Source organism: Ambystoma mexicanum, chromosome 2p, assembly GCF_040938575.1.
Source record: "Ambystoma mexicanum isolate Mex_15411 chromosome 2p, UKY_AmexF1_1, whole genome shotgun sequence".
Classification (NCBI taxonomy): domain Eukaryota; kingdom Metazoa; phylum Chordata; class Amphibia; order Caudata; family Ambystomatidae; genus Ambystoma; species Ambystoma mexicanum.
Genome location: NC_090923.1, coordinates 824,424,600 through 824,445,500, shown reverse-complemented (window position 1 = coordinate 824,445,500; position 20,901 = coordinate 824,424,600). Strand labels below are relative to the sequence as shown.

Here is a 20,901-nt window from a genome sequence, read left to right as displayed (position 1 = left end):
TTCAAAAGACCTTAGTGACTCCGAAAGGGTTTGTGTAGGGGTACGGGTACAGCAGAGTATTGTGCTCGAAATTCCAAGGCTCAAGCGCACAAACACAGCTGTACTACCTTTTCCTCTCTCAGAGTAGGAAAGGGTTAGGAACAACATTAAAATACTAAATGTTGCAGTGTAACTGGAGACATACTTCTTAAATGTTGTTTTAACATATGCATACTATACAGACAATCAAGGCACTTCCCGGCATTCTTTGCACACGCATTGACAAACCTGCACTTCAGAAAACATCTGTGGAGGTTGGTGTACATTTTGCCTAACCGACTGGCATGGGGCAAGCAATGCACATGGGTTTCCAAGCAATAGGGACACAAACAAGATTTAAATTACGCGTTTTATTAAAAAAAAAAAGAAAATGAACGGAGTAAGCTTTGCCTGAACAAAGCTCTGTAAGCAGCAGAGGTCTGCATTCCTTCCTTGAGGGAATTGTCCATTCGGATGTTCATCACCAGAAAAAGCGAGATTCCCAAATTTGTTAAATGGGAATTTTCTGAAGTCCGATGAGATAGTTCTGAAACTCCCATAAATGGGAGGGGATGGGTATAACGACTGTTAAAAACCAAATGCTAGCCTCCAAATTCAGAACCCAGTGGTGCAACCCAAATGTTGTTCTCTTCAGATCATTCGAAGTCCCAGTCTTCATGAGTGGTTAAAGGTAGCAGGTTTGAGCTCCTCAGAGATCTCCATCATCTAACCAGATGGAAGGTTAGCCAAAACATAAAAATGGGCTGTGCTGCCGCGATGGCCATTGTGAGGTACATCCGCAGCTGGTTCCTGGCCACATGCACCACCACACCTTCTGCCGCGGCTTCAGACAAGATCTTCAGACGCAATGTCCTGATCTGTGTGGGAACAGCAAGAATTAACAGATGCTTAAGACAAGAACCACTACTGGAATAACGAGGCAAAACCGTACTTTCCTCTTAACTGCACAGTGATATTCCCAAAGATACAATGTAACCAATGGAACACTCGTTAACTTATCTCTCATAGAACAACGTCTGTTTTTGATTTGAGAAGGTTACGTTCACTTCCAGCAAATACTTGTACTGAATGACAACTCACTCGGTCAATGGCCATGTCAAACCACGAGGTTGACGTAGATTTGGGTAAACTCCATGACACTGCTGAGTTTTAACATCTTAAAATGGTATATAGGTTAATGGTCCATTCCCTTAGAGCATCCACTAATTAAGGCATCCAGGACGGAGGCTACAATGCCTGCCTCAGCAAAAGTAGAATATGTGGATTACATTCTGGCCCGGTTATAGTTTTATGCTCTGCCTGGGTTTGCCATGTCATTCACTTAGCAAAAGGCAGCCAAAATAGGAGGCTAGAACCAAGAGAGAAAAATGAGGTGTGCTACAAAGAGCTAGAAAACCATCTAATGATTACAGGGGATGATCTAGTAAGTGTATGGGATGGGCTGGTGAGTTAAGCAAGCAAAGTGCCGTACCAACAGGAGCAATAGCATCAAGAGACAAGATAAAACTTTATTATTTCGGTCAATGCCTATAGAGGTACATTAAAACCCACAGCACAATAGCTAAAAATATATCACAATAAAATTACATATACTACAATGAAAGCGCTCTCAATTCCAGCGCATACTCAACATAGACATCTATTTTTTGCGCACAGTTAACACTTGGAGGGGACAGAATCATGTTAAAGTTGTACGTGCACTTCTTAACCCTTGATCTCTAAACAATGAACAGAGATATTTGCGCCACAGTTTCGTGTATAGAGGGTATTTTAACAAGCAGTATAACAGATCATTCACATCAAGTTTATTACAGGTGCACCTATTCAAACTTTTCCTTCTTTTGTCCTGCAAGGTGCATTTTGTAAAAAGTAGCTTAGATCTCAAGAGAAGGAAGACGGTCCTCATTCTTGTATCATTAAACCAAAACATTTATTTCGATAGTCCCAGATCGTTGTTCCTGCTAAGATAACCCGCATTGCTTCTTTTATTAGATTCACAGGCCTCTCTTTCGATTTGTTCTAACTTGAAAAAGGTCTTGGTCAGGGTTTCTGCTGCCTCATCCCCCCCCGGCCTGATCTGCCATGAAAATAATCCACCAGACCAAGCTGTTTGAAAGTCATCTGAATATAGTTTAACCATTTTCACTTATATTGTATGTCCGAGTCAAAAATATCCCGAATTAATGACCTGGTCAATGATCGAGCTGGGTTACCCCAGAGGCGTAGCCAGTACAACAGTAGTAGGAGCTGAATAAGATCTAAAGCAAACGTCATACCACATTCCTAGTGTAATATGTAACTGGGAAAGCCTGAATTCACCCCAGAACTCCATTTAGCAACTGATTTTCTGTCATTTGAATAAAAAAGGCACCTGATGCCCCCCAGACTGCTGCTCCATACGTAGCCAATGTAATATACTCTGCTTTATAAACACGTAGGGCATGCTCAACTGGAAGCCCGCCCATACTATTTCCATAACGCAGTATAGAGCCATTCATCTGGGCACATTTATTGGCCTGAGAATCAATTTGCATACGCCACTCAAGGCCTTCGAAAATGTCACACCCAAGTACATAAAAGAGCTAACCCATTGCATGGCATGCCATGTCCTTCGGCTAGTATGGTTATTGTTTTACTTTTTATGGTCCCAATACACATTACTTCTGAATTTGCCACATTTATTTTCAGATCTCTTTCGGACATGTAACTACAAAAGCCCTTCACCACCTGTTGGAGGGCCCTTCTCATTTTTGCAATAAGAACAGCATACATTAACACGGGAGGCACCTTCCAGCTATTTTAGGTACATCACTCTAAAGGTAAGTGGTAGACAATGAATTGATATAAAAAGCAAGAAGGCCAACACACATCCCTGTCTAATGCCACAAGTAGAATTTATGGGGTCTGATATCTCCCCTAATGCGTGAACAGGTACTTTTACTTCGAGGTCTGTGTGAATAGCTACCAGGAGATCCAGTAAAAAAAGGCGGCATGTCGAGGGATTCCAGGTATATCCACAGTTTCGCGTGATTTACACATTCGAAAGCTGTGCTTAGGTCCATAAAGGCTACATAAATGGGGGCCCTATAGCCATGATCATATTTCCCCAAAATATGAGACGAATTCAGGATTTGGTCAACCGTCCCCACGCCTTTACAGAAACCATATTAGATCTCTGATAAAATAGCATTCTCCTCTACCCAGTCCATGATTTTTCCCATGAAGTGCCGGCCAAACCATTTAGCTGTTTTATCAATTAAGGAAATTGGACGGTAATAGGTTGGATCTGCAGTATTCCCCTTCTTAAAGATCGTCAAGACGATAGCCTGGTTCCAGTTGCCTGCAATGGTCTTACTCCATGAGATAATATTACACATTCGTGAATAATGGTACCCTCAATTTCCCATTCATATTTAAAGAATTAAATTGGGACCGAATCCGGACTGGCAGCTTTCCAGTTAGATACGTTTTTAAGTGCGTTATCCATGTGCTTTATAGAAAAACTAAGATGATCATCTTGCACTGGGTTATGAGGTGCTCCATTTGTCACACTTGGGGGAGGCCTTAATGCTGCAATAGGTAAAGGGTCAACGGAGTTATACATTCTTGAGTAATGATCCAACCAACTCTTTGATCACTGCAGCCCCCCCTCTATCTTTACTGGAATTGTTATTTAAACCTGCAGCAATTGTCCTCCAATATAGTTTGGAATCAGCAGAGATGGCGGCCATTTCCAGGTCCTTCCATCTCTTTGCGGCCCATTCTGCTTTCCCATTGTTAATTGCATTTCTATATAATAGCCTAAGGGCGGCAATTTCGCTGCTGCACCTAATTGGCCGCTTCAAAGCTATGAGGAATGATTGTTTAGCAGACCTACACTCGTTCCCAAACCACCCTAGCCTTTTGCAGTCATGCCTTAGCTTCCTTTAGGACCCACAAAAGCCTCACCTGCAATCCTCATACTGCCCCATTTATTCAGCACCCTGTTTGAATCAATAAGGTTATTCAGGCACTCTTCAAGGCAAGGCAGGGTATTACGAATACATCTCAACATCACATTTTCATGATCACATTGAGGAAACAATAATGGTTTACAAATGTCTTCAGCAAATCATTTCTAATTGCCCTGAACAAGGTTTTTTTTTGTTAATAGTTTTTTATTGATTTTTACAACAAACAAACCATAACTTTCACACCTGACATTTTCAGTTTCAAGTATCGTAGCATACAATACACGTTCTTCCTTAAGGTCTCCCCCTCCCTCCCCATCCCCTGAAACTTGAGCTCTCCCCCCTTATGCCTCTGGCTCACATTGCTCTGGGTAATTCTCTTACTCATTCTCGGGCATGTCGTCGTCACTGGGGTCACCCTGGGTGGGCCCGTACAACAAAGCTATCATTTGTCGCCATTCAGTCAGTGGTCCCACATCTTCCCCTCCCCCCTCTGTTGGCCGCCTCATACCGTGGCCACTGTCTCAGCGTCTGCCCATTTTAGGAGGTCCCTCCACCAGATCTCTAGTCTGGGTCTATGGGTGGCATTCCAGCTCATGGCAATTTTCCTTTTGGCCAGGATATATGCTAGGTCTTTGAGTTTGCATACGTGTCTCAAGTTGCGTGGCCTGGAAAATCCCCCCAACATGCATGCCCATATGGATTCCACGCCTAGTTTGATTCCCTTTTCAGACAGCTTGTGCTTAATTTCCCCCAAAATTTCCCAAACTCCGGGCATGCCCAGAACAGATGGATCATCCCTACTCCCACCTCTCCACATTTGGGTCATTTTTGTGCTTCTGCATTTCTGAATTTTGCAATCATCTGGGGGGTCATGTATGCTCTGTGGGTGAAGTATATTTGGATCTGTTGCAGCCTTGCATTTCTGGACACCTTGTGATATCTTTGGCTCTCTCCCATTGCCCATCCTGCATGGTCTCTCCCGCCTCCTCTTCCCGGTCCCGCCGCAGTTTGAGCAGCTCTTTTCCCACTCTTGACATTGTTAGTTCATATATCCTGGATATTTCATGCCCTCCCTCCAACAGGTCATACATCATTTCTATGGCTGTATCCGGCTGTTCTGCTAGTGCTATTTCTGACCACGTTTCTTTCACCCTTTTAACTATTCTGCTGTATGTAATATGCTGTCCCGCATGTACCCCTCTCCCTCTTGCCAAATATCCCCCAGGGTGGCCAGGCCCACTGGCTCCCAATACTTCTGGATTCCTTTCCTTAGTTGGGCATCTGCGCCGCATAGCGCGAGTGGTACCTGCGGGGAGCACGGGGTTGGGCCCCACATGGCCTGGCACGCTTTGTGCCAAATCTCCCAGCCCAGTGTTAGCAATCTCGGTCTACCCCGCATCTCTGACTTGGGTAGCCATATAAGTTCTCGTAGGAAATATGGGGCACTCTCTTCCCTCAACAGCCTGGATTCTGCGGTCTCGTCTTTCCGCCAACCACCTGGTTACATATTGCAATTGTGCCGCCAGGTGGTATCTCTCAAAATGCAGAAGGTTTATACCCCCCCTCTATCGTACGCGTTATGCTTTTCCACAGGGCCACTCTGTTTCTTGTATTGTGCCATAAGAAACCTCTGCACAGGCTGTGTAACCTGGTAAAGAAGCACATAGGCACCATGTGTGGGATGTTTGTAAAAAAATGCAATAGCCTAGGTAAGACCACCATTTTCAGCAGGGCCGCCCTCCCAACCATAGCCAGGGGGAGCTTTGCCCGGAACTCCATGCTATTCTTGATGCCCTCCACTGCTTTCTCTGTATTGTACTTATGCTCCTCTGCTACCATGTGGTAAATATTGATCCCCAGGTATCTGAACGTTTTGGTCTGCCAAGCTATCTGCAGGGTGGGTAAGTTTTCCTGTGGTATGCCTTTGTATCTACCCAATGGGAACATGCTCAATTTTTTTGGATTGACCGCTATCCCGGAGAGAGCCGCATAGCGCTCCATCACTTCTAGAATGTATTGTAGGTTCTCCTCCGGGTATCGCAGTTACAGGAGCATGTTGTCTGCATACAGTGATATCAATTGCGGTCCCCCTTTGGTGCGCATTCCTATCTCCCCGTATTGTTGTCTTAGATAAATTGCCAGCGACTCTAGTGCGAGGATGTACAGCATCAGAGACCATGGGCAACCCTGTCTTGTGCCTCTGCTTAGTTGCCACCTATCTGAGATTATCGCTCTGGTTTTTACCCTAGCTGTGGGGGAGCTATACAACATTTTCACCCACCTCAGGTACCCAGGTTCTATCCGTATTCTTTTAAAGCCGCCATCAGCCATGGCCACCTGACCGAGTCAAAGGCTTTGACTGCATCTAGCAAGACTACTGCTATTTCGCTTGGGTCGCCCTCTGTCTGCTCTATGATTTGGTGGAGCCTCCTGTGGTTATCAGATATACTTCTGCCTCGGACATACCCAGTTTGGTCCGGGCGTATCAGTTTAGTTATCACCTGCTTAAGTCTATTCGCTAGTACGGACGTGAGGATTTTGCGGTCTTGATTTAGCATGGATAGTGGTCTGTACGACCCGCAGTCTACACTAGGCTTGTCTGGTTTAAGTAGCAGCATGATTACTGCCTCTCAGGGATTCCAGCAGTCTCCCTTTCTCGTATGCCTCATTCAGCATTGCCAGTAGCGGGGGGGAAGAATCTCTTGCCTGTATGCTTTGTAAAACTCGCTGGGAAGGCCATCCGTGCCTGGGGCTTTGCACGTGGGTAGGTGCAGCACCACTGCTTCCAGTTCTTCCAGTGTAACTGGGGCTTCCAAGTTCTCTCCATTTTATGCGCTTAATTTGGGCAATCCCATGTCCTAGGATCTCCTGGGTGTCTCTCTCCATATTCTCCCCCGTAGCTGCATACAGGTGTATATAAAAACTAAGGAATCTCCCGTTCACCATCTCCTGGGTATTCCAGACTTGTCCCGCCTCTCACACTATCTCTCTAATTGCTGGTCTTGGTGCCTCGTTTTTATTTAACCATGCAAGCACCCTCCCTGGTTTGTCCCCTCCAGCGTGTTGTCTTCCAATGCATTGCTTGTCATTCAGGTTGCTTAGTCTCTCCCAAAGGTCCTTGTCAGCTAGTTGAAGCTGGCCTACGCATTCTGCCTGCCCCTGTGAGATGCCCTCTTCATTCATTAGTGTTTCCAGTCTTTTCTCCTGCAGCTCTCACTCTATACCTCCCTGGAGCCCTTTAGATTTGGATATGGCCCCCCCTTATTACCACCTTAAATGCCTCTCACAGAGTTGCCTCCGATTTCGTGCTTCCAGTGTTGTTCTCGAAATATCCGATTATCTCTTCCCTTAGGTCCTCTCGGAATGTGGTATCCCTCAGTGCCTCGGCCCGAAGCCTCCATGTTGGGATTCGGGCTCTAGGGGGCTGGTGTCGCCACTCCAGAACCAAAGGGGAGTGGTCTGATAGTACTCTCGCTATTTCAGGCGGGGCGAACACATAATCCAGCCTTGTGGACAGATTGTGGGGCCACATAGTGTGAATGTCTTCCTGTCGGATGTTGCCACCTCCAAATGTCCTCCGGTCCAAAATCACAGGGCTCGTAATGCTCTCGTTGTGAGGGTGGGTTTATCTAGTTTTGTGTCCGATCTAGTTGGGGTCTAGCGTACAGTTGATGTCCCCTCCCCATATGATCGCATCTCCTGTGAGGGGGCTGATCTTTCTCTATAGAGTTTTATAGTAGGTCACTGTGTCCTGGTTGGGGGGATATGTGTTTATAATGCTTAGTTCTCTGTTCTCTAAGAGCCCCCGGAGTGCTACCATCCTCCCATCTGGTTCCACCGTGGTCTGTAGTAGCTGGAGAGGCACCTGTGGCGCCACCCAAATGATCACCCCCTAGCGTATGCTGAATAAGTTGCTCCTATAGTGGTACCTCTCCACTTTTTTTTAAAAAATTACCTCTTGTTTCTCCTTTGTGAGGTGAGTTTCCTGCAACAGAGACATGTCTAAATGTTGCCTTCTCAAGTACATCATCACCTTATTTCTCTTCAAATAGGTGTTAAGTCCCCTGACGTTCCAGGTTATTATCCTGAGGTCACCCATTGTCCTTTAGATCCCCCCTTTCCCGTCCGTCCGTCCCTCCATATCCTTCAACCCGAGAATACTTAATGTGGGTCATATGCAGAGGTGCGTGGGTGCATGCTCGTTCCTTACCTACTATCAATACAAACTCCCCAACCCCCTCCCCGCTCCCGTTCCAGCCCCAACTTTTGCCCAGCTCCATCCCTGGATCTCAGGCGATCCCACATTTGGCCCCGTTCACGGTACCGGGAACCCAGCAGGTGGTTACCGCTCTACTGGTAACTCAGCTAACCTATCTAAGGGAGTGTGAGATCGGGTGCTCTGTATCTCCCTGTTGTGTGCTACAGTTCGCTTGCTTCCCCTTTGTGTGACACGACTATATTCAAATCCCATTTTCTCGTCTTATACAGCACCTCATTCTCCAAAGTCTCTGCATCATTTCTCTGCACCGCTTTCCTTCTGGCCGTCCTTTCCTTCTGGGCAATTTTGTGTGTCCAGCCAATCTGATGCATCCTCTGGGGGTGTCAAAAAATAGTGTCATATTCTTGTGGAACACCTTCAACCTTGCCGGATACATCAGCATGCATCTGTGGCCCGCTTCCCGCAGCCTCCTCTTTACTGCTCCGATGTTGAGTCGCCGTCGTTGCACCTGGAGTGTGTAGTCGGGGTATGCCATGATTGAGGCGGATGACCTTCGGATCGTGCCTCCCTTGCAAAAGAATTCCAGGATCCTTTCCCTGTCGCGATAATTTTGTATTTTGGCTATGATGGGTCTCGTGGGTGGCCAAGGCTCTGTGCGCCCTCTCCACTACAAATCCCAAGGTAAGGGTTCCCCCTTCTATTTCTTGCAGTTGCATAGATTCAATGTACTCTGTGGGGTTCGATCCCTCTTCCCCTTCCGGGAGCCCCACAATACGTATATTGTTCCTGTGTGCCCGTCCTTCGGGCTCTTGGCCCTGCTCTCCAGGTTGCCCACCTGCTGGCGTAGCGTGTGGGTCTCCAAGGCGTGCATGGCACAGCCAGCTGTGTTGGCCTCCACTTCTTTTTCTAACTCTCCTGTGCGGTCCCCAATTGCTCTTACATCTTGTCTCAGGAGGCTTAGGTCTATTTGTACCGTGTCAATTTTAGCTTCCAGCGCCACTTTGTGTGGCCATGGTCGCTTCTAATTTAGTTTCCCACGCCACTTTCAGGCCTGCGATGGCTTCCAGGATTTGCCGGTCTCCTCGCGTTGGGGATGCGTCCAGCTGGGCGTTTTTGTCTTTGCTTCTAGCTCCTTCCGTTGATTGCAGGTTTTTTGTGAAGTCCTCCATTGTAGATTGCTTCCCTTTTGTTTGTTTTGGGCAGGCCTCCTACCTCGGATGGTGTGTCCCTTGCTGCTACCAGGAACTCAGCCTTACGTGTGTGGGCTTGTTACAGCCTCCCTCTCGTGCTCCAGCACAGTGGTCTGTATCCCAGGCTGTGGTCTTGTGTGGGCTATTTCGTTGTGGTGCTGCCAGGGTTGGTCTGTCGTGTTTCTAGACCTCACCTGGGGTGCCCCGGCTTGCATTGCGCCGACCTGCACCACTCCTTATGCCTGGCTACAGTCTAGCGCAGCCTCAGGGCAGTGCTGTGGGTGCCGTAGTATTTTCCAGCGAGGTCTTCTCCTCGCCTACCGCCCAAAAGTGGGGTGGTGCCTCACCTTCTATGGCTGTCCATGGTTGTGGTGCAGCTTCAGGTGGGCTTGTCTCTCTGCCCTGTAATAATTTCCCGCGTGGTCTTTTACAGCGTGCCCCACGTGCTCCTTGCCTGGGCCCAGTCCATCAAAGTGTGGCCTGGCCGCCGCTTGCCCACAGCTAGTGTCTGTTCGAAGATATGCCCCGTGCCATAGGTCATATGCAGGCTTATTACCCGCTGTGCTGCCTTCCCCAGGGATCGGGTACCCTTTTCCTGCGGCCTGTGGTGGGGCTCGCCTTTTATTTCCTCATTTCCCCCCCTTTATATTCCGTTTCTTTGGGGGCTGTAGCAGCATAGTGCAGCGGGGAGCAGGCTCATGCATCTTTGTCTCTCTGCGCCCCCGGATTGCTGAAGTATGGCTGTGGTCCGTGGGTCGTCCAGCCTACCAGGCTCTGCGCCGTAGCTGTGGGCACAATGCCGTGCCCGCACCGCCTTTCGCGTTCCTCTCAAGTGCGTGCCGCGGGTCGGGCCCCTCTGAGGCTATGTGGCTTGTGCAGCTGGGGTGTGGAGCCACCCGGTGTGCGCGGCTCCCGCTCATCCGCGGGGCGTGATCACACCCCGCAGCTGCCCAGCCCGATATGCGTTGCAGTGTCCAGGGACCCCGCTTCGCTCCAGAGTGTTCCTTGGCGTGTCCTCACGCAGTGCTCCGGTCCTCTGATATCCACACATTGCGTCTCGGGTGCTGTGCCCGGCCTGCCTCTTCTTTGTTCCTCGGCGGGGTGGCCATTTTTAAAGAGGGTGCCCATCTGGTCAGTGGTCTGTTAAGATTCCGATACTGCTGCTGCTGTCAGGGTCGGATTACAGTTTCTTCGTGCGGATTGCACTCTCCTCATATTCCCACGCATATACCTAATTTTACAATGTGAATGCTACGTTGGGGGAAGCAGGTATTCATAGGATCATCAACGGATCTCTGGGAGCTCCGGAATTTCCGTCCCTCTACATGGCCAGTAGCCACGCCCCCTCCCCTGAACAAGGTTGTCTACGATTGAAGGGTAATGGCAATTTAATAGCTAAAAATCAAAGGGCCGTGGTCACTTTCCAGACGTGGAAGTACTTCAAAATCATGAATCAAGTTCCAGCTATAATATATATATAGATATATCCACAACAAAATAGTCAATAATAGAACGATATTTAGAGTTACTAAAAGTATACCTAGCAGGAACATCAGAGGGGCACCTGCCATTCACTGGACGTAAGTAAGCCCAACTCATAACCTTAATAGGAATTCCCGCCAGGGGCATCCAGGCTTAGATCAGACAAACCCGGAACGGGGAGATGCAAAGCTGTATCTTCTTCACTTTGTGAAGCCATCTTGCATAATGCATTTCCCATTTTTAGGTTAAAATTCCCTCCTATATAATATAGGGGTTTTCCTCGGGAATCGTCACCAGTAGGCATCAATCCAACTTTGTGAAGTAACACCTACAGCAGGCCTCCCACCCCGCCCAACATGTCTTTCCCTTCCTTTATATTGTAAAAGTTAAACATACGAATTTTGTTCCTAAGAGACAATGTAATATCTACAATCAAAAGGGTATAAGACGAAAAAAACATTATTTATACTTACACAGCCCATTCGTGCTGAATTATAAATAGCCAACCCCCCTCGCTTCCTCCCCAGTCTATTAGTAGTGGCACCAATAAAAAACCAAGACGTAATTCATGAAATCTAGGGAAGCAACAGTCCAAGTTTCCTGAAACATAATATCGAACTGAATCAAAAAGTCCATCAATTCAGGATCACTTAATCTACTCTCCAGGACTGCAATGCTCCAAGACAATCTTTAAAGAAAATAAGGCTTTATGGTCACTAGGAAGAAGAAGGTGGGACGTGTTTCACACAACCATACACCAAGTCCCTTGCACTGGCTGAAGTGACAAATTAAGTAAGCTTCGTCTCCCCTAATTTAGCTTCAAGCTGTCCCGAACTCCGGTCCATTACAGTCAGTTTGTTTGTCTGGACGACTGACAGGATGTTGCAGTTCTGGCTTGTATACTAGGATCAGGGCCATACCATTTAATAGCATTTAGTGGGATCAGCCAAGTACCATGTAGATGGCAAACCTTATGCTTGGAATCCGGGTGAACTGCAATAACTTTTGCCACCAGGGTTGTGCCATAATTCAAAATGCACAAACATTAACCCATTTGTCAGACCGAACCGGATGTTGCATCCGCCACAAAACATACAATCAGACAAAATGCGTGTAACAGTAAACATTCTAAAAGATATGTCCGAGGCCCCTACAATTTCACTCAATGCTTTAACTAATGCTCTTTTATACACATTTTTGTTCCCATGGTTCATAACCTTAAAGCAGCAAATAATATTCTGCACACGCCACTCAGCCAAAGCATCAAGTGATGGGACTCCCACACTTGGGTCTCTAGACCAACTATTTGGACACAGGCAACAAAGTGCAGCACACACACATTACATGAGAGAATAGGCTCTCGGGGATGCTTTCTAGGAGATTAATTATGACAAATCGCTGTATGTCATTTATGCACAAAGCAGGATTCTCCAAACAGCAATGTGTGATTGGCCAAGTGATAACTTTAAAGTGCCAGATTTGATCTTGGGCCAAAGGTCACCAGAGATAACAATCCCTTCTGCCACAGGAAAATATTGGTGCTGCTCCTTACACCACCAATCCGTCCATCACTTGGACAGAGCCTGGCTGCTATACCATAGGATATATTTCAACTTTCCTATAGAAGTGGCGTGGGAACCTCAGAAATCAATGATAAATTAACAAAATAAAGAATGGGTAAAAAATATGTTCTGACAGATTTGCAAAATTAAGTAGAGAAGATGGTAAGGTTCTGGGCCCCCGTCCCTCCCAAATGTGTGCGTTTGCTAGATCGGTATACCCCGTTCAGATTTACTGTATTAACAAAAAGATCTGTCCTCTTCACATGCGATAACCAAGCAACACAATGCTATAAGGCATTACAAATTACTGGCTTTACTTATAAAAGTCTAAACCATGGTGCACATTTTTAAACTACCCACTAGTGCCGATGCAAGTCGTCACTGTGCTTAAATTTATCAGGTAAGGGTTTGTTACATTGAAAGCCATTTCTCTTGAACGCCATTGCTTCCCATAGGGATAACATTGAGCTGCAAGGTGCTCGGCGGCATGATTCTTGTATTCCGTTTCCTTAACACAATGGTCCTCCATCCACACCCTTGATCTTGAAGTTCAAATGCCAATCTACTTTAAATTGTTGCACAGTTCAGGCAACTCTTGTGGTAGATGATAGCATTCCCGTATAAAGTCAGCACAGAGGTTATTGCAATTGTTGCTCATCAATTATATAGCAATTATGAAGCCCAAAAGTCACCAACATACCAGTGTCTGTTTTAATTGAGAGTTTGGGTGCAGAGACGGTCAGGGCCAGGTTCTGCCACTTTAATCTCTGCTAAGTATTTTAATCCCACAAGTCTCCCTCAATAATCACATCCTTCCTCTCCTCACCCTCACGCTCTCCAACCAAACTTGCTATGGCCCGTTGGAATGCCAGATCTCTGTAATAACACTTCCATCCTCACGGGCCACTTTGACGTCCATTCCACGAAAGTCTGATTGCTGTCACTGAAACTTGGATTATTCCTTTCAACATTGCCACTCTGGCTGCTCCCAACATGGCTTGCATCAACTTCTACTTGCCACGTTTAGCAAAAAAAGAAAGCAGCGGTTTTAGGCTCATCAAATCCCCCCCGCACCCCACTGACTTTACTCCCTCCTCTTTTGAGCACATCCCTGTCCAGTCCCTTGCTTCCACCAATATAGCGCCAACCTGCACACTCAAATCACTTCAACCTACCACTTGAAACTCTTCCGATGTCCATACGACCAGCATGTGTAACTGCAACTTTATCACATGGCCAAGATCCGTCGATTACAGCTGAACTGAATTCGGAGATCAATCTTTGGTCATCCCATACAGCTTTCAAATCCACACTCATGGAAACCCGCTGGATCCTGTCTTCCTATGCTCCTCGCGCCTCTACTCTCTTTTGTGCCACCAGCTCACTCTCGCTCCACCCTTGCCCACAAATTATCATTAAAAAAAATGCAAGACAAACTCCTTCCCACCTCCTCTGCCCCCTATCACGATCACTGCAGAGTTCAAAACAGCTGAGAACACAGAGAAATGAAAGCTGGATAAAGACAGACTCCCCCCCCCCCCAACTCACAAAACCATGGCTCTACCCAGGTATTGAACAGCTTAGGGTAACCATTTGGCTCCACATTCGCTGCAAAGCTTAATACCCTGCTCTCCTTGCCGTTTCACAACCTCTCCTCTGCTCTAGGCTTCTTACTATGTAGACCTCCAAACCGCTCGCCTCTCAAGCTCTTGCAAGCGGTCCATGACTCTCCAGGCCATGCTTGCCACCATGCCCCCAAAAGTTACACTTCCTACTCCTTTTACGCTAATCACTTGCATCTGGCGTCTCCTTCTCCTCCAAAATCACCTAACCCTATCCAACTTTCTATCTCTCCTCTCTTCACTATCACACTTCCATCATGCCTGTCATTCTCAGCTAATTCCACTCAGCCAACCCGTCATGTGCTCCTACCAATCCTTTTGAACCTCAAAGAGCTTGCACCTGCATCTTGCCCTGCTACAAGGTGATCATGACCATACCAATCTTGAAAAGCAAAAAAAAATAGAATGTTGCCCCTAACATTCCTTTCTACAGACCCGTCTAGTCTGTAGTGAGTCTATCCCACTATTCAAAAATCTTCAACTGCATTGTCAACTAACAAAAGGTCATTCTGACAGCTCCTACAATCTGGGTTCCACAGCAATTACTCTGCAAAAAGTACCACTCACACCTCACCATCTGCATTATATTGCATCTCTTTCCATCTTGCCTCCCTCCTCCAAACTCTACTCCCTAGGCTTGAAGGACACTGTATTCAAATATGTGGCCCGTTAGCTCGGACCCCTCTTTCCAGAGCTCCTGGAATGTTAACATCTTCTCCAAACCCTCTCCAAGTGGGCATCCCACAAGGATCAGTCCTGGGCACACACCTCTCTGCTCTATAAACCCAACTCATATTTCACCTTCTCTTACTACAACTTTGCTGAGGACGCCCAGATGCTATTCTTTCACCCAGTGACATTTCAGAGTGAACCATGTATTGCTTCAGCAGGATTCTTCATTAGATGGCACTACATTTACAGGAGTTGAGCATCAGTCAGACGGAGGCAATATTTCTTTCATGATATAATGACACTCTCCTATGGCCCATATCATAACGTGTATTTGTAGAGGGCACATTCTCCACCCTTGCCCCGCGAGGGGCATCTTAGCGCTGTTGACAGACAACAGGGGTTTATTGTTACCCAACTTCATGGTACTCATTTTATCGACTTCGTAAGGATGAAGGGCCGAGTAGACCTGCCAGGATTCGAACCTGTGACCATGAGGTAAAACGCATGCCCCTGTAGAGGCTGCATTCGAACCTGTGACCATGAGGTAAAACGCATGCCCCTGTAGAGGCTGCATTCGAACCTGTGACCATGAGGTAAAACGCATGCCCCTGTAGAGGCTGCATTAGCCCACAGAGCCACTGATCCGGCCCATATCAAGACGAACCCCCACACTGCCCACTAGGCTGCATGACGGCACATCCCCTCCCTCCCTCAATCACACAGCCAAAACTCTGATCTCTATCCTGGCACTCAAACTGGGTAACGGCTTCAGCCTCCTCTTGGGCTTGCAAAACTCTTGAAACTCTGCCAGCTTAGACCTGATGCAAAACAACTAATTATGCAACTAAGTATTAATGTAACTACCGGCACAAGATCTAATATGTACAATATATTTATGTATGCAACTTTGTCCAAAATGTATCCCTACTTTGTCCCCAGGCGCTTACCCACCCTGAAATCGGACTGCCACTCCTGAATGTTTTCCCTCTGTATGGCACTTCAGAGGAAATGCCAACTTCTGCAATCAAATCAGTAGAAATACAATCTGTTAGGAAAGACCAATCTGTTCCGGACCAGGTCACAATAATGGCATTGACAATGAAGCAAAAAATAAAAATAAAAGGAGCTGCGTCCAGTCTTCGCCACACTTTGTTCAGCAATGCGATTCCCGTAAAGCTAAAGTGGAGTTTGTACAGACCGTAGTAGAGCTCATTTGCTCAGTGAGCCCTCGCCTCCCACTGCGCAGCGGATACCAAAGGTTACTCTGGGAAATAATCCTGTGCCATGGATCTTTGCCCTTAACTAGAGATCACTGTGCACATAACATGGAAATCATCATATTCAAGGTAAGAAAGCGCAAATATCGTTGCCTGTGCAATACGGTTACATACAATATAATCGTTATTAAAACCATGAGATGGCAACTAACGATCTGAAAAGAACTACGGAAAAAATATCGAGATGCCTTTTTCAGCGTGCATTTACTTAGAGATGCTTTTACGGTCTATGGTGTCAGAGTGCCATCTAGTGGATTTTGCGGTAATTCTTACAAAGTATCTGCACCAAATCCCAAACCTAACTTTATTCTTCCTACACGTTGTCCATACAATTATCTTTGTAACGGGTGATTCCCCCATTTGACCCCCCCCCCGCCCACATCTATCTCTGAAGCCACCCTTTATCTTTTTTTGCAGCGTTTTAAGCTGGAGTCTATTTTGCCATTTTATCGAAATGACGGTCACACCTGAAAACTGCATTTTTCCCTGAAATTCAAAATGTTTACATCGATTCGACTTTGAATACCTTCTTTGTTTTTGATTTTCGATTACACCTTCGATTATTGCATCTTTGTTTATTCCAGCAACGTTTCCACTGGTTACAACCCAACACATGGCTTGAAAATTTAGAATCATGCTTAAGGGAACTTTTTTTAAATTATAATTTATTTTTCCACAAACATTTCTGGGATGCTACCGATTCCAATACAGATTTGCAGAGTTGCCATCATTGGTAAAACAGTTTGTTGTTTCCCCCTTCTGGCCAACTGCCCCCAACATTCCTGCCGGACCACCCCCAAAATACATACACAGTTAATCTACTTGCCATAGTGAAATGAAGCACTTGGCGAATTAAGAATGCAGAACATTAAAGCGCAATCTGACGTCGGTTTTGAAGAACATCCTTACCATGAAAACTACATTGGCGATACAGCACCAACTCAGCATTAGGTAGTATCCTGTTCTTCCAAAGAGCAGCCCAGATACAACCCCCACGATCATCCTATCAAGAAAGATTGCATTACACATGGTAGTTAAGAAACAAGGTGCAGTGGGATAACAGTAATTTAAGGGAAAGGATTTTCACATAGAAACGTGCCTGCTCATGAAGGATATGGATTAAAACACAAGACCAAGTATGGGTTTTCTTTTCCTATTCTCGATTTTTCTGATCAGTGATTTTTTTTTGCAGACCTCTGGCAAATAAGGCAACAGAAATAACATCTCCCATTGTAGCCTCCTACCATTTGGCAAGTTTTTAGGTATGGTGTCTGTTCCACATTCCCCGCTCACCTTAACAGGTAATTTGTGAAAATATTGAATGTTCCCAACGCCCAATGTTCTCCTTAGAATCTTCAGGATAACCTCGGTCTCTACTCCAAAGTTAAAAAGAAAACAACAACCAAAGAGCCTTTCTCCAAAACCAAATGTTGAAAACATAAATCTTTGTATCGGGTTCTTGGGTTTTCACCTCCTTGGTCACTCACAGTCTGGATAAAGGTCTCTTCTCTCCTCCCCGGAAATAGATTTCCTTCAGAGGATACAACCATCTATTTAGTTGTTGGTAGCTCAGATGCGGTCTGACCCTCCCAAACCCATGGAGTTGGGGTGTTACCAGGTGTGAGCCACCCAGTTTTACTCCTAATTGGCGTTGGCAGGCTACTAAGCTTTGTACCAGCAACCCATCATAACAATCTGTTTCCACACGCCTCCACAACCGATCTTCACCTGCTTCTCCGACACCACATGCACATTCCTCCTCCCGCTGTTGGCTCCACTGCTTCAGATCAGGGTCTCAATTAAACTATGCCTAGTGCCAGACGTTCCCCCTTCAATCTTCCTGTTCTTGAAAACTTCCACCCTGCTAGCTTCCTGTACCCTTCTCGGATACTGTACTCCAACCTACTCTTTCAGAAGTCCAACCCCAACCACCTCCTCCTGATGTTCCGTAGCCTCCTCCTGATAACACAACCCCCACCCTCTCCAGGCTCCAGCACGCCAAGCTCCATTTACAAAAACATCCCCACACCACTAACTTGCTCCAAACTCATGCGGCAAACCTTTGCCTCTAAACACCAACACCCCCATCACCTGTGCTAAGACTTTTTATACTGTGGTGTTCATCTGCTGGCAATACCCTACAGGTTTGTTCGGTCATTCACGGTGGCTGATAATTGGTCCTTCGTAGTGGGCACTTTCCCTCAGATCGGGCAGGGAGGATAGCTCAGGGGCAGCGTGTTGTCTTGGAAGCAGGACAGCGCATAGCAACACCGGCTTGAATCCCTATCTCACGCTTAGAAGCCGGTCTCTGGTATTAAGCGAGTTATAAATGAACAATTATAAGAAAGACAATGTGTGGTTCCTCCCCGTAGCGGGGACGAAGGCTCTAAAAGCCCTGGCCTGCAACATGGCTTGGCAGATCTTGTTCTGGCATGTATAAGCCAGGCCCCCTGAGCAGAGTCACAACTGCTCCTACGAAGCTGCCCCCCCTGCCACACCATAATAAGGGACTGCATGTTCCCATCCTCTGTGCAGAATGTACGAGTGCTGGCCAAGTTTTTGTTTACAAGTGGTCCCACATTAGAGTCTTCAGCGTCTGTGGTTTGTTTGGGTAGCATGACCTCTTATTTGCAAAACAGGTCTATATAAAGGGCCAGTGTTGTGCGTGTGCTACATGTGACCATCTGCTGCCCAATAATGGTAATTAGTGGATCATCCCCATACCTCACCTGTGCCCATCATTCACCATCTCAGAGAGGACCCTGGCCGCTTTGGTTAGCCCACTAGAAACCTCCGGAGCCAGGCAGGGGACATGGCCAATCTTTAAGCCTTATGTTTCTGTCACTTATGGTAGCAATTATTTAGAGGGTGGTCAAGACCACAAACTGATGGTTGAATATATGGCCTTTCCCAAACACTCATCTATGTTGGATTTGAGCACCAGACACAAAATACAGCCTCCGTACCACACATATACAGTGTAAATCAATAGTTTTCTCTACAACACAATCTCTCAAACTCTACCTTGCATGCAAGAGAATTTTCAACCAGGAGCTCCCAGTTGGACCACCATGTAATGGGTCCAAACGAAAGGAGCAGCAGAGAGCTAGACCCTGATGGCAACAAAGGCTTTAATGATACACATAAATCGCCCCATGCAAGTACCTCCACTTACCCAACATATTTGTAGCCGGAGAAAGCAAAGAGATCCACCATGGTCAGATCTGTGTTCACAGTCACCAAGTAAAGCGCAAGTAAGATAGCCAGCACTTCCACTATGAGCCATGCAAATGCAGAACTGGCTTGCATGCCGAGGATCTCGGGAGAAAACCTAAATATTCAGAGGAAAAAACACACACACGATCAATGTTATTCAATGTTTTCAGGGAGATGACAGAGCTGAAGCGGGAGACTTTAGCAAACTCTTACGATGACCTACTAGAATGCCAAGATTGCCTTGCTACACAAGATCTAAAACATCTCCTACCTTTTGCCTTGCTACACAAGATCTAAAACATCTCCTACCTTCCAATAGCAATGTTCACCTGAATACACCTCGAGTCCTCATCCATCTAACAATGCAGGAAGTCCTGTCAGGGAACACTTTTTGTTTTAAACCAGTTTCCCTTAATTCAGAAAGCAGCAGCTTCATTTGCTTTTGCTGCTCCACCCCAGAGCTAACCCGGACTAATCACTTAGGTAGTTGTCCTCATGGGCAAGTCAGGTTTTGACTAGAACCAGTTGTGAAAAAAATGAGGGCGTTCTGCACAAATTGTAAAAAATATTTTGCTGGTACTAAGATTTATCATAGAGCCATCCAGGTGTTCGAACACAGTCCCCTGTCCCCCCACCCTCCCTCCCCCCACTGTATATTTCATCACATCAGTAAGTTAAGAGTTGAATTATCTGGTCCTTGAAACCCACAGTAAAAGGTAGGACCCACAGTAAGAGGTAGGACCTTTTTCTTGTTTGATAGGTCTTGGAAGCCCATGCTATTGGAGTTGAAGAGACTACTTGTAGCGTGACCTCTGTGCCTAGTGACCAAGGGAAGCGGAAAAGAAAACGATTCCTCCAGTGGCAGGCGCTAGACACTGACATCTCTATCTCATGTAACACCAAACTAATCTTGCAGAGTAATGAATCCCAAAATGTAGCCCTTATGTGGCAGGTTGTGAGATGCAACCCCAAACAGGCAATACTTGTTCCTAAAAAAGTCCTTGGTTTCATTTACATAGGAGCATCTATAACCTATGGCAAGGAGAAATGCCTCCAATGCAAGAAATAGTGAAGTTGTGCTGCAAGGTTCATGGCAGGCCCGTCTTTCCAAACATCACCGAGGTTCAAACTTGAGGCCATTGCACAGTGACCAAAAAAAGAAAAGAAAAAATTAGGTTTACAAGATGTTTCATAGCTAGAGATCCAACATTTTACAAACCCAAATCTATCATGATTGCAATTTGCGAAACGTTCTACATTGGTAGGTCTTTGTGGATTACTCCATTTGGAAGTAGAAATGACAATTTTGCCCTACAAAGCACCTGTACGGCATGAGGCAGGTGTTGGCAAAATTAGATAGATTTTGTTTAAACACTACAGACTGGAAACCGTCTTTAAAACCGTTTAAGGCACATATGATTTGAACGATGCTCCCTTCATATGAATAGGCACTACAAATGTACTGTGGTTTACACTACAATTTTCCCAAACCTTGCGGTCTGTATTATTTGAAAAGGCACAGTGGCCCTCATTAATTGGCTTTTAACATGAATTTGATAACAACTTAATTTGCGATTTCTGCAGAGCAGACCTGAAGATCAGTATGGTCTGAAGGTCCACTTTACAGCCCAACCCAGTGTGCCTTTTAGATGGGAAAATCAAAAGTGGG

General features: G+C 46.2%; 1 protein-coding gene across 4 annotated transcripts in view; it reads right to left on the bottom strand.

Moving 5' to 3' along the window:
• Positions 1 to 374: 374 nt before the first annotated feature.
• The window catches only part of YIF1B (Yip1 interacting factor homolog B, membrane trafficking protein), a 105,141-nt gene continuing 84,614 nt past the window's right edge, over positions 375 to 20,901 (bottom strand). For 3 of the 4 annotated variants that reach the window (XM_069644526.1, XM_069644527.1, XM_069644525.1), the window contains exons 6-8: positions 19,192 to 19,347; positions 16,926 to 17,019; positions 375 to 896 (exon numbers count right to left, since the gene is read on the bottom strand). In XM_069644526.1, coding sequence (XP_069500627.1) covers positions 741 to 896; positions 16,926 to 17,019; positions 19,192 to 19,347 — 406 coding nt within the window. In that variant the 3' untranslated portion in view covers positions 375 to 740. The remainder of the gene's footprint in view (positions 897 to 16,925; positions 17,020 to 19,191; positions 19,348 to 20,901) is intronic. The other variant, XM_069644528.1, reaches the window with a different exon arrangement.